The sequence below is a fragment of the Aythya marila genome, assembly GCF_965140915.1.
Source record: "Aythya marila genome assembly, chromosome: 2".
Taxonomy (NCBI): domain Eukaryota; kingdom Metazoa; phylum Chordata; class Aves; order Anseriformes; family Anatidae; genus Aythya; species Aythya marila.
In genome coordinates, this window is record NC_139043.1 from 17,544,995 (window position 1) to 17,559,794 (window position 14,800).

General features: G+C 39.9%; 1 protein-coding gene across 2 annotated transcripts in view; it reads right to left on the reverse strand.

The window, feature by feature from the left end:
- The window catches only part of ACBD5 (acyl-CoA binding domain containing 5), a 29,693-nt gene extending 19,968 nt beyond the window's left edge, over positions 1-9,725 (reverse strand). The window contains exons 1-5 of one of the 2 annotated variants that reach the window (XM_082754387.1): positions 9,415-9,725; positions 8,284-8,404; positions 6,937-7,009; positions 2,997-3,108; positions 2,833-2,865 (exon numbers count right to left, since the gene is read on the reverse strand). In XM_082754387.1, coding sequence (XP_082610513.1) covers positions 2,833-2,865; positions 2,997-3,108; positions 6,937-7,009; positions 8,284-8,404; positions 9,415-9,490 — 415 coding nt within the window. In that variant the 5' untranslated portion in view covers positions 9,491-9,725. The remainder of the gene's footprint in view (positions 1-2,832; positions 2,866-2,996; positions 3,109-6,936; positions 7,010-8,283; positions 8,405-9,414) is intronic. The other variant, XM_082754388.1, reaches the window with a different exon arrangement.
- Between the last annotated feature and the right edge of the window lie 5,075 nt (positions 9,726-14,800).

Here is a 14,800-nt window from a genome sequence, read left to right on the forward strand (position 1 = left end):
GATACAAAGCAAAGATGTTGAAAATGAGATGAAAAGCTCTTTGAGTAGTTTCTCTTTTCAAATAGCTGCATTTTCTCAATCTGTAGAAGAACAGTTGGAAAATATACTGCATTTAGAGCTACAATAAGTATTTCTAACAAGAAGTAATAACTTAGAACAGATTTTTTTAAATGCCACCCCCCCTCCACCCCCAAGCTTACCTAAGTCCTGCAGTAACTACTGCCTTTAAAACAGAAGTGTTGGAATGTAGTTGCTTGTTCTAGAAGAATGCAGACCTCAGTGAATATTAAAAATAAATAAAAAATAGCTCTCGTGTCCAAGCAAACTCTATCTGCCTGCAAGCTGGACTAACTTCTGCCACTCAGAGGTGCTACTGAAGTGGTGCCCTGTATGGGCTCCCAGTGCAAAATGCTGCCCTGCAATCAGTGCTGCCCAAAACCAGCCCATGCAGCTGCACAAGTAGGAGTCCCCTTGCTTCAACAGGGCTTCATCTGGTGCAGTCGCAATACAGCTGGGAGCAAAGGTCTCAGGAGAGACACTCAGCAGGATGACAAAAGTCAGAGGTATTACGATGCTGAAACCTTCCTGTCTCCACGGTGCATAACTTGACATTATTGAAGGCAACTTCTAGTCTTCAGAAAGGTTTACAGAGAGTGCCACTGCTCAACATAAAGGCAGAGGGTCTTTATTTAGGATTTTTAAAAACAGATAAGTGCCTTGGTCACAAAATGGAAAGAGTACACAGGAAAATTCTACTGAAGAACTTGTGAACAAATTCCACATAGTTCACTCAGCTGTTGAGGGGCCTTCGTGCTGGCGTGTCAGCTCGGGCTTTTCCTTGTCCCCTTTGGATTTACTCATAGTCAGAATAGACAACAACACACATTCTCAGGGAAACATTTGGAAGGCTGAGGTGGCTTTGAAACTTTTCATGTTTCTCGTCCAGTATCAGATGGTTACTGTGCCAATTCTAGCCCACCTTTGGATTCTTCAGGTGTAACGTAACAAGAAAACTGGAATGTCTGTTCAGAAAGTTTCAAATTCATAACTGCATTTTGAAACTTCTTAGACTTTTTTTAGACATCAGATTTCTTGCTTATTTATTAGCAAGTGCAACTATTTAAAGGATTGCTCTTCTAAAGTGGACATCCCAGCTAGGTACAATGACTTGTCCCCACCTTTCCCAATGTCTTCTACTCTTCCAGCAACTGCAAAGAAAAGGGTCCTTCTGTAATACTGCAGTTATCTACTCTCTTCTGCAGCCCTAAGACAACAGAATTCTCCAAGAACTCTCTCTTAACTTGTGGCAGAATGAGATGATGCAGCTTCAAGTTGCATGGGTGAAGCCATACATTTGAGCGTTGTAAAAGGCTGTTCACTTGGTAGGGTTGGAGTAGGCTCCAGGAGCATATAATCTTAGTTTTATTTCCTGTTTATTTTTTTTTGTAGTGGGCAAATCAATTATTAAGGCTACATTGATAACGCTACACATGCCAGATTTAGTGCAACGCTGTCAGAAGAGGAAAAAGTTGAAATTTCGATATTGTATTAGTTTTATTTATACTGCCTTATGTTTAAGCTGAACCTTTGAACTATTCTGATTTCAATAACAGATTTAGGACACTTGGCTTTTAACTTCTGTGATTCTCTGCTTGCCTAGATAAAGTCACTTAAAAAAAAAAAAAAAAAGCTGCTGCTTTTGACACTCTGCCATAGACACCAAGTATAAGTAAATCCTTATTACACAGATCACTGACCTGAATCTACTGATACTCCTACAATCTTGCCTATCAATCCAGCTGTCAGGAAGGCTTGTTAAACCACAGACATGAAATATGCACAATTTTAGTTGAGAAAGAACTCATACAGCTTTCAAAATGGCCATTTAAAACCCTCAACCATTACCCTTCCTCAAAATAAATGAAAAACTATTTCTCTCCCTCTGAAACTCAATGCCAAAAGCAAAATCAAGATTGTGTTTGCTTAAGATGGGGAAAAGAGCCATATACAAAAGGCAACTTATCCAGTGATTGCTACTTCTTCAATACATTAACCAAATTCATTTGTGCAATGGTTTGTTTTTTAAAACCGTTACAAGTTTTGATCCCATGCATTTCAATAGTTTTATCTGAAATGAAGTCAGGTTTAAACAGCCAAGTCCTACATTACAACTTTATGAAGATACTACCTGTAACATAACTATTATTATCAAAACATTCTCACAATAGCATTGCTAAAAACAAAAATAATCATCACATCAATTTTTATGCAGCTATGACACCACTAGGTTTGCCACCTGCCAAGAGATTTAAAAGGTATAAATAAATGTTTCCTTTGTAAGCTTAAGCCTCAGAAAGCTTAATTTGAAAGTTTCCCAAACCTATCTTATATTTTGAAGGTATTAGAGAAACCATGATTGTTAAAACCATGGTTTTGACTAGGGAGTTATTTATTTAAAAATTCAGATCAGATAACAGAGTTGGATTACCAGCATCAGCATATAGTTTAACAATAGTTCACAGCTACACCTTTTACACATTTTAAACAGTTGTTCCTTTTATTAATGGAAAGGGAGAAACTAGATTTAGCTAGGGAAGGGGCATTTTAAATATTCCACTTTCTTCAGGAACAGTTTTCCCTCAGCATCTCAGAAAGCATGCAGATAAGGATTAAGCATTTGGCTTCCTGGGTCTAATTTCATTTGTAGATAAAAATAGTAAAAAAAACAGCCTCATGAGGTGGCAAACGTAGAAGTTGCAAGCATTAGCAGGAAGTTACTATAGCACCAAAACAATGGAAGAGATGGACTTATACATAATCTGTTATTCCTACCTTCCAAGTATTTAGAGACTTTCTCCATTCGAACTGCCATACAGAGAAGAGAATGAACAGAAAGATGCAACATTTAGCTTTAAAATCATTTATAGAAAACAACCCCCCACACACAATCCAGACCTGTGATTATCAGTAGTATAACGGAAGTTATTTGTCCGAACCTGAGGTTAGGTCAGATCCTCTGTTCTTTTTATCTTCTACTATTTCATAGAAGGGGCCTATTACTTGTAGTAATTCTTCAACTTTCTCCGTCATTGGCATACTTTCAAGAATCTGTACAAGTCCAAAATATGAAGTACCTCATGAAACAGCATTTCAATGATTCATGCATTTTAACTAGTTTTAGAAACTTTTATTGTAAGCTCAATAACATTGCACTAAGTCTCTTAACACATTATTAAGATTTTTTCTTTCCTTTTTTTTTTTTTTTTTTTTTTTTTAATAGCATGGACCTAATTTACCAGACAAGAAACTTAACTAGCTGTATTAACCTGCTTTGGGTGACAGTAAGAGAGGAGAGCTAATGCATTTGCCATGACTAAAGGACAGCCTCAGCACAGTATTGGTAGGAATCTGTTATTTCAGCAGTTTCAAACTAAACTAGCCAAGGTTCAACAGATTGCTTTTATCTGATGCAATTTACTTTATAGACTGCCTTTCCACACAGAAAATGAGAGCGTAAGGCTTTTTTTGCCAGAGGATTCTTCCTATTTGTCAAAACCTGCCATCTTCAATGGAATGTAAGGAACAGATCAAAAGTACCTTCCTGGGTCTACCTAAAACCAAAAACCAAAGTGACCAGAATCCAAAAAAGCTGTGTCAATGCACATAAACACTTAGAAGATCAAACAAGCTCCAAATGACTTAAAGGCAGAATTTAAAAGTCATTACTCTGATAAAAAAAAATTATTTTAATTTACAAAACCAGTATCTTTAACTTTCTGGTAAGAACATTAAGTTGTAATCTAGAACAAATAGAAAGTACTTCAATAATTTAAAATTGTTTTTGAAGTTTTAGACATTTGCCCCCTTATATTTTAAGTCCTTTGAGCACACTTTTAGCTGGTAGCTTTGTTACTTCTTCCTCTTAAGACAAAAGAGGGGATAAAAGCCAGTAACTATGCAAAAGGATTCAGGTAGAAGCAGACTACTGTCTATGGTATGCTTCCCCCTCCAGAAGAGGAGCAGAAAGTACCAGATGGAAGATACAGGTTGCCACAGAACATGCTTCTCAAATAGAAGCACCGAGCACTTCACTAAGCAGCAGAAGCAAAAGCTACAGCATTATTTCACAAGGCAGAAGCTCCAGGCAGGCTAGCAGCTAACAAGTCAACACTTGCACACCAAAGATACCAAGAGACAGAGATCCCATCGACCTACAGTTCCATCACCACTTCTCTGATCTATTTAGCAAATATAATTCATCCTGTATTTGTTAGAGCTCAGTGCTCAGATATGGAGCTGGAAAAGAACTAGACATAGGACAGGTGTTTTAAAAACAAATAAACAGAAAAAATAACCTTCAGTAGCACTGAGAAAAATAAGAAACCCACTCTAGAGTAACACACTTGTATTTGCTAAGTATTTATATTTAGCATCTACACTGTGAACTGTTTCGTACTGCACTTTCATATGTGCATTCGTTTAAAGTAACTGTTCTTCACACTGTAAAGAGATGACAATATACTTTTAATAAGTTGGAGCAATTCCTAGTATCTTGTTTAACAGCAGCTGTGCAGTAAGGGCCTTAACTGATACCTTTTTGGTAGGAAAAAAAAATAAAACCAATAAACCCTCATAAACAAAGTTGGTTGCTTATGTATATTAGCCACTCTGCACAACGTACAAATTTTGAAATTGTAAATACAAAATAAGTTACTATGCATCCTGAATTACTGTTTTCTTTGGAAAGAAATGACTTTCAGACATAAGAAGATCCTTGTTTCAAATTAAAAACACTGTAAGTTAATGTTTTATGCTAAGATATTTCTCATTAATATGATAATTTTAATATTAAAACAATAATGTTAAATATTAAATATAAATAGCATCATATAATGATATTAATAAATAAAACAAGCTATTTGAGATGTAAATAAATTAGCCTAAATAGTACTTGGCAACATAAACTTTCAGAAATGTGATTTGGAAGAGGTATTTGCCTTAAACAACATGTACCTGAGCTTAGATTCATCTTCGCAAGGGCTGAGACATGTAAGGTCATTGCCTACCAACACCTGGAAATCTCAGCCAGACCCCTCTCAACAGCTGCAATTTTCAATGCCACCACATGAGGGGAGGGAACAAGTCTACAATAATGTTCAACTTGCAAATGGGTCGGCTGATACATGCACAGCCCTAACTCAAGTGCTAGGGTTATACTCCTGGGTGGTGGAGAGGGGAGAAATACCAATCACACCCTTACACACGGTTCTGTTACATCAAGAGACAAATGTCACGGGCACCTATGCAGCAAGAGCCGAACGCCCACAGCAGCACCACAGAGATTAGTGCAGTATGTGCTGATGGAAGAGCCCAGCGGATCCGTGGGAAATGCACTTCCATTGACATTTCAAGCAGAACCAACTGGGTTGGAAAAGCTGAAGCTAGGATTTCAAATGCGAGGGCTGAAGCTGCAGTAATGCAGGGTAAACAGATCCCCAGTTTCAAAGCTGTGCGAGGCAAGAAGTCATTTGCTCTCCAATCTCTGCACGTAATCCGTACAGAGGCAGAATATTTGTGCTTCACTAGGGTCAAGTAAGCAGACTTCCTCACAGGAGACTTACTAAGCCTTTTTTGGAACACACTGCACAACTCCACTTAATTTTAGCATCCTGATGGAACTAGCTACTGCACTGAAAAGAGCGGGTACTCTACTGAAATATTAATACATTTTGAAACTGAGATTTGAAAGGAAGAGATAAATCTTATGGCCTGCATTCGAAGCAAGTTACAATTTGGTGGGGATTATTTCTTAAAAATATGACCATTTAGCCTCTTGTGTTTTCTGGATTTTTTTTTTTCATTTTAAAGCATGAACAGTAGTGTCAATGGGAACAGAATAACCAAAATTACAGAGAACAAGAAGTAGTTGAATTCCATCTCTTCACCAAGTAAAGGTTTTTTGCTGTACCAATCATTAAACATGTTAAGTATTCAAGTGAACCCTTAAGAATGTTTATGATAATGGCCTAAGAGAAAAGCAAGCATGTCCAGCGTACAACTTAAGTTTTTCCTCTCCTTGATGCTAACCTCATTCTAATAAGTTACAGATACACCTTCATCCAAAAGGACAGAAAAAATAATCTTTAAACTGGGCAGGCTACTTAAAAGAGCTAGTGCAAAGGACTGCAGTTAGAAGAGTTAGATAATAAAAGAAAAGAAACCTTAATTCTGAACACTTACTTTAGTTAATGCTTTAATACAGGCTTAATAAAGTAACTATGGATGTTTACAAGTTACACATCTATTCCAAACAAGACAGAACAAATTACTCAATTATAAGTGTCAGACTCAAAATTCAATATACAAGAAGTATTTTCATCACAAATAAAGAAAACTTAGGCTGCTGAGTTATTCCTGAAAAAAGTCAAAGACAATTAAGTTTTAAGTTTTTATTTGATTATACTCATCTCTCCAGTCATGAGAGCAAAATTCTTGTTGACAGGTTACTTTTAGAGTCTTCCCACTCCAACACCTCCCCACCCCCAAGATAAGGATCCCTCACCTCTTTCAACTTGGAGAACCAAGGTAGTCTTTAGTAAATTCAGCTTTTCTTTTGTTGCACATTAGATTGCTTTGTTTTCTCCACAGCCCCCTTTCACCATGTTTTCAGTACTTTAAATCTATCATTTATGCTTCAGATCAACTAGAACTCATTTTTTCTAAAAACATGCCAAATTCAATAGGAATTGAATTGGAGGAAACTGCATAATTTTATTCACCCAACAGGCCAAACAGCATAGTATTGAAGTGTAACAGCTCATATAGAGAATAATTTTGCAGCCCTGACAGTATTCAGTGAGAATCTCCTCACATTCCCTAGTGTATTTCATGGAACATTTATTCTGTAGGATGCCTTCTACTCATTAATATATTTACCTTTTTCATTTCTTCAACATAGGCTATCATGGCTTCTTCTTTGGACATGTCTCCCAGAGCACTCCAAGCATCCCTAAGGAGCAAAGTCACACACATCTTCAGAATCTGCAAGGCCTGTGGGATTGTTTTCAGCCCAGCCCTAAGTAGGTCAGTTATATAATACGCCAAGTTTCTCTAATACAAATAAAATGCAACAACAATTTGCAACTTTTTTTGAAAGACCAGATATATAATTTGCTAGAATAATTAAACAGTGGGACATCAATAAAGAAGCAACGAAATGAACAGCCTGGGGACTACACAGTTCCTCACTGGTCAACTAGGATCTTGTACCCAGTAAGCTGTTTACAAGCCCAGACATTATGAAAGACACATATTCCCCTTCGGATTGACTTAAGGCCCTCTATTACAGAGTAAAGCAGGCCTAAATATTTAGTGCCAGCTGTTTGTAAAGTGCCAGCTAAGTTATAACAGGATACAAGAAAAATGTTTAGCAGCAGGGGAAAGATGCGCCTGTCTAATAGGCAAGTAGTTTGTTGCCCCCAGTTACCACCACTGCTACCCATGACCTAGAAAATACCCACCTCTCCAGTTCTGCAAGACAGAAAACTTCAATTGAAGGTTTTTTTTTGTTTGTTTGGTTGTTTTTTTTAGCATTGCAGAAAGAATCTGTCAAAATACAGGCTGGAATAAACTATTTCCTTACTCAGTCTTGCACTTGATTTGACAATACCCCTACCTCTTGCCAGACTATTTGTCCCACTTACAGCAAAACCCCAAGGCTGGTGGCTCACATTTGAACTACAAACAGCCGACCATATAGACAGCAGTAATACTCGCTCTACAGGACAAAATGATTATAAACGCTTAATATAAAAAGTCTTGATATGGGTTTTCAAACAGATCTCAGCAGTCTGGCAAATCAGAAGTCTTCCCAGCACAAGGGGAACACTGACAGTGGGAAGTTCTGCCACCAGGCAGACAAACCAGAAAGGCACAAACTAGATCTCTCTTCAAGAGCTTGAAGCAGTATTCATCATGTCTTTCAATGAGCACCTATTTACTTCTCGTGTTATCTTGTATGATGCGCGCATGAAGGAAGAATTCCAGACACTATTCCACATCACACACCCTGCAGAGCGCCTACAGTCTATGGCGTGGGATAAACACTGCACCTGAACTAGAAAGTTGGAACACAAGGAAGAAAGTGAATTGAAGCATCAAAGATTAAGAAAAAGAAAGAAGCTCACTAGTACCTTCCTCCAACAGCCACTCTTCTAAACATCTCCACTCAATGTATTAAAAAAAAAAAAAAAAAAAAAAAAAAAAACAAACATGAAAAGTTACCATTTATATCTACCAATTGGATCCCAAAATCCAGGTCTTGGAATGTTACAGGGTCCTTGTGTTGCCTGCTTATAAAAGCTATAGAACTTCAGCATCATTTCGTTTGTTGGCTGGAATGAACCTAGTGAAAGCATTTTAAAATACAATTAAGTTGTAGTCAAGATTATTAACAAGTATTTCACAAGGTCAGTATTTCTGCCTGAAAACAGCCTGCAGTTTGTTACAGCCTGATTCAGAGCAGTACAGTTTGAGTCAAGGAAAAACATCTTCAGCTAGCTGCAGTCAGCCTCACTGACAATATTTACTTTACAGAGAGCACACGCTTCAGATCAAGTTGAAGGGACTCTAACCTTTACTACCGCTAACGTCAGACTCCACAATTAGCAAAAGAGTAATAAGTAACAAAGAGCAAGCCTCCTTTCACTTAGTTTAAAGGGACAGATTCAGCTTGCCTTCAGTAAACACAGTATGTCACGAGCCATTCTGGCAATACAAGCAGTAACTTACTGAAAGACTACAGAATTTAAAAAGGCACTTTTTTTGTTGTTTATTTCGATATTTGACAGGTCTTTCAACAGCAGTTTCACTGTTCCTCCTGGTTTTGTTTTCTCTTCTTCCTCTGTGAAGTAAACACTTGTAGGCACAGGAAATGTAAACACAGAACTGCAATAATTGGCAGAGAATCACACCTGCTCCGCTGAGTTAATTATTTCAGGTTGGATTCCAGTCATTAGGGGATGTTTACAGTGACCTTTACCTTGGTACCCCAACAAACCCGGGTTTACTTATAACAGAAATAAGTAACGATGAAATTAGTGATTTTTTTAGGGTTATTAACGGAAGGATACGAGCTGGTTCCTCACTCTACCACTTCACTAACTCAGCAGAGGGAACTGGTAACAGCCCCAAAGCTGTCAAACCAACTTTAGGATTTAGGGAGGCAAAGGCCCCTCCCGCAGGACCCCTCCTTCAGGAGGAACTTTTGGGGCGAACTGGAGAGCCCCAAACCCGCGTTCCTCCGTGCAGGGGGGGCTCGATAAGCGTAGGGCCACCTCCTGCTTGCCCCCACCGCCCCGTCCCGTCCCCTCGGTGTTAGCAGCGAGGCCCCCGCCGCCCCCGGGCCGCTCTCACCGTTTTTGGGCAGGCTCTGGATCACCTTCACGGCCGCCTCGAACCTGGTGGCGTGCACCGAGCCGGTCTCCGCCATCTCCCCGTCCCGTCCCGTCCCCGACCGCCTGCCTCCTCCTCCTCCTTCTCCTCCTCGTCCTGCTGCTGCTGCTGCTGCTGCTCAGCCTCCCTCGCCGGGCCGCCTGCAGCACGGGAGAAGGGGCAGGGAGGCTCCGGGCCCTGCGCCGCCACCCCACCGCCCCCCGGCGGCAGCGGGACGGGGTGCCCGGCCCTGCCCTGCCCTGCCCGGCCCCGCTCCCCTTGGTCGGGTCTGGCCGCAGCTCGGCCCGGCCCAGCCTTGCCCCTACCTCCCTGCCGGCCTCAGGCGCCCATGTTACGCCTTCCCCTCCCCTCGCACCGCCCCGAGGCCTCCAGGGGGCTCGCTGGGAAACGTAGTCCGCGGCCTCCCCGCTCCCCGCCCGGCCCTTTCCTTCCTCCTCACGCCGGGGCTGGTGGCCAGCAGCCGGGCGGCCTCGCGGCGCTGCCCCCGGGTGCTGAGGCGTTGGGCTCTAGCTGAAGGGCTGCTCCCCAGGGGACTGTTTTCTCCTTTATTTTTACCTCAAATGGTTTTGTTTTTCACTCGTTTCTTTATCCCCTCTTCCTACGCCTTCGCTTCCCTGCTTGTTACTTTATACGAATATTTCAAAAGGTGCCATGCTCCTGTTGTACAGCACTGACCCACTGTCGTCCCCAGTTTTGTCCCCAGTATCGTCCCCAGTATCGTCCCCAGTACCTTCAGGAGATTCCTGAAGATAGGAATGCCAAACAGGATTCCCGACCGCCCTGGCACTCTGCCTTGCTGCCTCCCCCCTCTCCTCACAGCTGCCCTCACCCACACCTGCTCCCACATAACCCACCCAAATGTGAACTCACTCTAGCCACGTATTTACTATTATTTTTTTTTTTTTTTTTTTTTAATAGCAGCAATGACTCCTATTTACATTAAAATTTCAGGATTGTGATTTTTAAAACCTGGAACCCTGGAAATAACTATTGCCATGGCATTCGGAGATGAGGGTGAATGCCATTACAGCACAGCCAGCTAGCTCAGTAGCTAAATAAATGAATGGCCTCATTCAGAAGTGCTGTGCATACAGCGCATGAAATCAGACAAAAGTATGCTAAAACTACTTTTGTAGCAAGTGGAATAATTTACCCAGTGAGTTTCAGGATGAATTAATAGCCCCTTTAGATAGAATTGAGTGCAAAGTCTTGGCATTCAAGTCAGTTCATTTATCTGGTACACAACATATATTTTAAATTCCTCTTAAGGCAGTTGTGTACTCACAGTATATGCCCTCTGGTGGGAAAGAAAAGCTCCACAGAGAGGGAATTAAAGCAGATCAGACTGTGCTCTGCTGAGCTAGTGCATTCCACAAGGTCAGCAGCCAGCTGGCCCAGGAGAGCTTTACTGGCGAGAAGCTTACGCTTCCAGAGGTGTTCAAATAGGATTCCCCACGCTGGGTAAATGACAAACCCATGTTAGGAACATCGCCGCGGCACTCATATGAATGTTACAGATGAGTTTCTCTGAATTTTTCAAGTGCTAGATTTCTGAAGCTCTTGTGAGCTTTATACTAAGATCCATCGTCTTTCTATCCATGAAGGTAGGAATGACAGAAGCTCAGATCAAAGGGAAGTGTTTGTTTGAAGATAAATGTGTCTCTGTATAAATATGGATTTTTTGAAAATGCAAAGAGTTAATTGCAAAATAAATAAATAAATAAATAAAGGGCCTCTTGTGAGGCCAGCTGATGTATAAATTCTATTTACCTGAGAAAATCTATAATGACGTTTACCATTTAATTGTTTTAAGGGAGATGAAGTCTGCATTTTTATAATGAATGTTGCCACTCTTTCACTGGAAGAAAGCTTTGAAAGAGATGCAAATGACAGCCTATTTAATGGCTGTGTGAAAAAACAGAAGCTGCCATCTTTGCATTGAAGATGTGTGAGAGTGTGAGATCTGCAGATCTAGAATGAGGCACTTGAAAATGAAGTAACCCAAAATAATCAGTACCATCACACCCTGAGACAAGGATGAAATAGTAAATGAGAAACAAATTATAAGCACTGGTGAGCCTGTGAGAATATATCACAAATGACTAGTTAATTTAAATGCTCATATATAATACTAATCAGCATGCCATTAGCTGTCCTTATATATGCATATTGCATTCTCATTGTAGTGACTACCATGTAGGGTTAATACAGGTAATAAAGGAAACCCTCTCATCTGTTGCAGACAGCGAGGAACAAATCTGGAACTTTATCTCAGGCCAAGGATCTAGACTCCATTATTGAGGGAACAGCATTATAAGATGTTTCTCTGTTGTCTGCTGGGTACCTATTAGGAATGACCACAAGTTTGTAGGGTACCTATTGGGAATGACCACAAGTTTGTAAGATCTACTTATAATCTATGTGTTGAAGTGGATTGTGTTTCTGTCACTCTGCAAAAGTGGCCTCCAAAGCAGTCATAAGCATGACCATCTTTTCTTATATATATATATCTATTTTTAATCTAGTATATGAGAATCTAAACATTGGGAACTGTGATAGAAAGACTGACCAGTGACGCCCATCTTAGGTCAGAGGTTGGACTTGATGGTCTTGAGGTCTCTTCCAACCTAGAAATTCTGTGATTCTGTGATTCTGTGATCGTTTGAGGTGTGAGAGGAGAAACCACAGTACTCTGCTACCAGCGTGGTTTGGCAGTGAGCGTTATGTATGACACTTGACATGTCTGTATACTTTCCTATCCTCACACTTCCCTTCAGCTGGTGTTTCACAGACTGCGCAAGAAGAGAATGTGAATTGCTAATACGAGGCATTTCTGGCAATGAAAATCTTACATAGAAACACACTGTTGTAGTCCCCAAAGGAGCGCGCTTGGAGGATGTCTGGAAAATGCAGACAAGTGTGATCCTGAGTATAACCTTGGACCTACTCTTCACAGATGGATTAGGGATGGTTATTGAGTCCAGTGATGTCCAGTGAGCACAGGACAGTCTACAAAGTCTGATCTGTTGAGCTCCTTTACAACCCTCATTCTGTGCCATGTGTAAGCTGGAACCGCCCCTCTGTGTTCTTCTCTTTTGTATCCCAGGTCTGATTTAATTTTCTGGCAGTTGCTTCCAGTGGTGAGCTACATCCCAGTCCAGCTTGAGGAGCACCTTCATTTTACTTGGGGGACAGAGGAGTCAGTATAATTATGCAAGTGAAAAGCAGCAACTGGAACCAATTATGCCTATTGCTCCCTCAAGGGTCTGAATCACGGCAGTGTATTTCACAGAAATATTTTTAAATGATTCTTAAGAAAGTAGACCGTAGTCTCATATTCATTAAAAGCAAGTTCTGTAAGCTACCAGATCCAAGAGCATGCAATTTTAGCAAAGATTACTTTCTGAGGTATGTAATCCAGCAGGGAGGGAGAATGAATTATTTAAAACCTAATAGTCATAATTATGAAGAACTAAATTAGCATTAAAATTTCTAAGTTAAATCTACATGCTTATGAAGAATGGAAAGATGTTATCTAAGACAGGCATTTTCATAAGGAGCATTTGACATTGTTCACAGTAGAAAGGCTAATGTATCAGTTGACATTTGCTGCAGGATTTCTTAATGAAATCATGAAGAATATTTGTGTCAAAATCAACAGCTCTGGAGAAAGGGAACTATTTGCAGACCGTCAATATGGCAGAACCAGCAGTTGAAGTTTGTCCACCCATGTAGGCTAATTCCCGTTCTTCAGGAAAAGCCCCTTGGGAAAAAGGCTAGCTTGAAATGAGCAAGAATGCCTTTGGGGATGGAAGTTTTGTTGTGCTGCTCAGATACACCCATTAATAACTCAGCTAGAAATACCAATTCATTTCACAGTTGAGGATTAAATAATGGAATTATTTTTAACCATCAGGCTGCTTTGCCTAAGGATTAGGCTCCATGTTGTCAAAGGGGTTAAATGTAAAATATCCAATTTTAAATCCCTCTCAGGCTATTCAGTTCAGGTATCTCAGGTCTTTCAGCAACCAATATCGTGAGCTGTGTTTTTGTTTCCCCCCTGCCTCCTCTCATCTCATGTTTCAAAAAAGAGGATGCAGTAACAGAAGTATCAGCTCACATCTGTTTTCATAAAACGCCCTTTGGAGAACAAAATATAATCACACTTCCAAAGACATTTAGCAGCATTTGACTTTGTGTTGAACTATATAGTCCTTACGAAGTCGAAACCTTTTACAGGTTTACATCACTGCAGGTCTGAAGTACAATGCGGTCTCATATCGTATCTTAAGCCCCTCTACTTTTTTCAAGCTTACTATTCATTTCTTTTATGAAATTTTTAATAAAGTTCAGTTTTCTTTATTGCCTCAAGGTATTATTCTTGTAAAACCATCAGATTGTTATAACAGAATTGTTCAGGTTTCGCATATTCTAGATGGAACATTTTAAAAATCCTGTTCCCTTTCCCAGCCATGAAATAAGCTTTAAAAAGTTTCATCTTGCAGCAATGATGAACTGCATCTTCTTATAAACAGCAGGACCAGACAGTTCATAACAAATATTTATTCTTTTCCCTTCAGTAAAAAATACAGTTACTGGAGTTTAAATTGTGCTGTCATTTACAGGGATGAAAATTTGGATTTAGTTGGTTGATTTGGGGATATTTATGGTTACACATTTTCATAATGCAAATGAGTAGAATTTGACTCTGAAAACCCAACTCTGTCTGGGGTATTATTTCTGTTTTGACATTTGTACTTCTTATCTTTGCAACTAGTGCCGCTGAAGTTTTATAAGCCTATCCTTGTGTAATTTGCCTCTTGGGAACAGCAAACAAAATACTGTGACTGTATCATATTAATGTGCTTATGCAATGGCATATTTATAGCCAGACAGCTCTTGTGATATTTCTTTCAATATTTGGAAGGAAAAAAAAAATAACACCCCTAGTTTAGGCCTGTTCTTTTAAAATTCTAGCAAAAGAAGGTTATGATTCTTTCTAGCGAGTCTGAAAAATGACTTTGTGAAATGTTTTCAGACACATATTTACCAGTTCACAAAACCTGGAATATAACTGGCACAGAGGGCTGAATTCAAGTGTTTTCTGACCTCTCTCTATCTTTTTGTATATTTATTCAGGCAGAAAATATACCCCTGTGGTTTTGGCCAATGGGTTTTGACCATCTAATCTAAGAGATTAGGGGTGATTTACTAGAGTAAGTCCTCCTACAAACAAGCTCGGCTGAAGGATTTAAAACTGAGTTTAATTGGGTGTCAATGGCCATAAGAACCCAGCTACGTTGAGTCCTGGTAAAAAATCTGGCTTCCTCAGAACATGGTGCCAGCT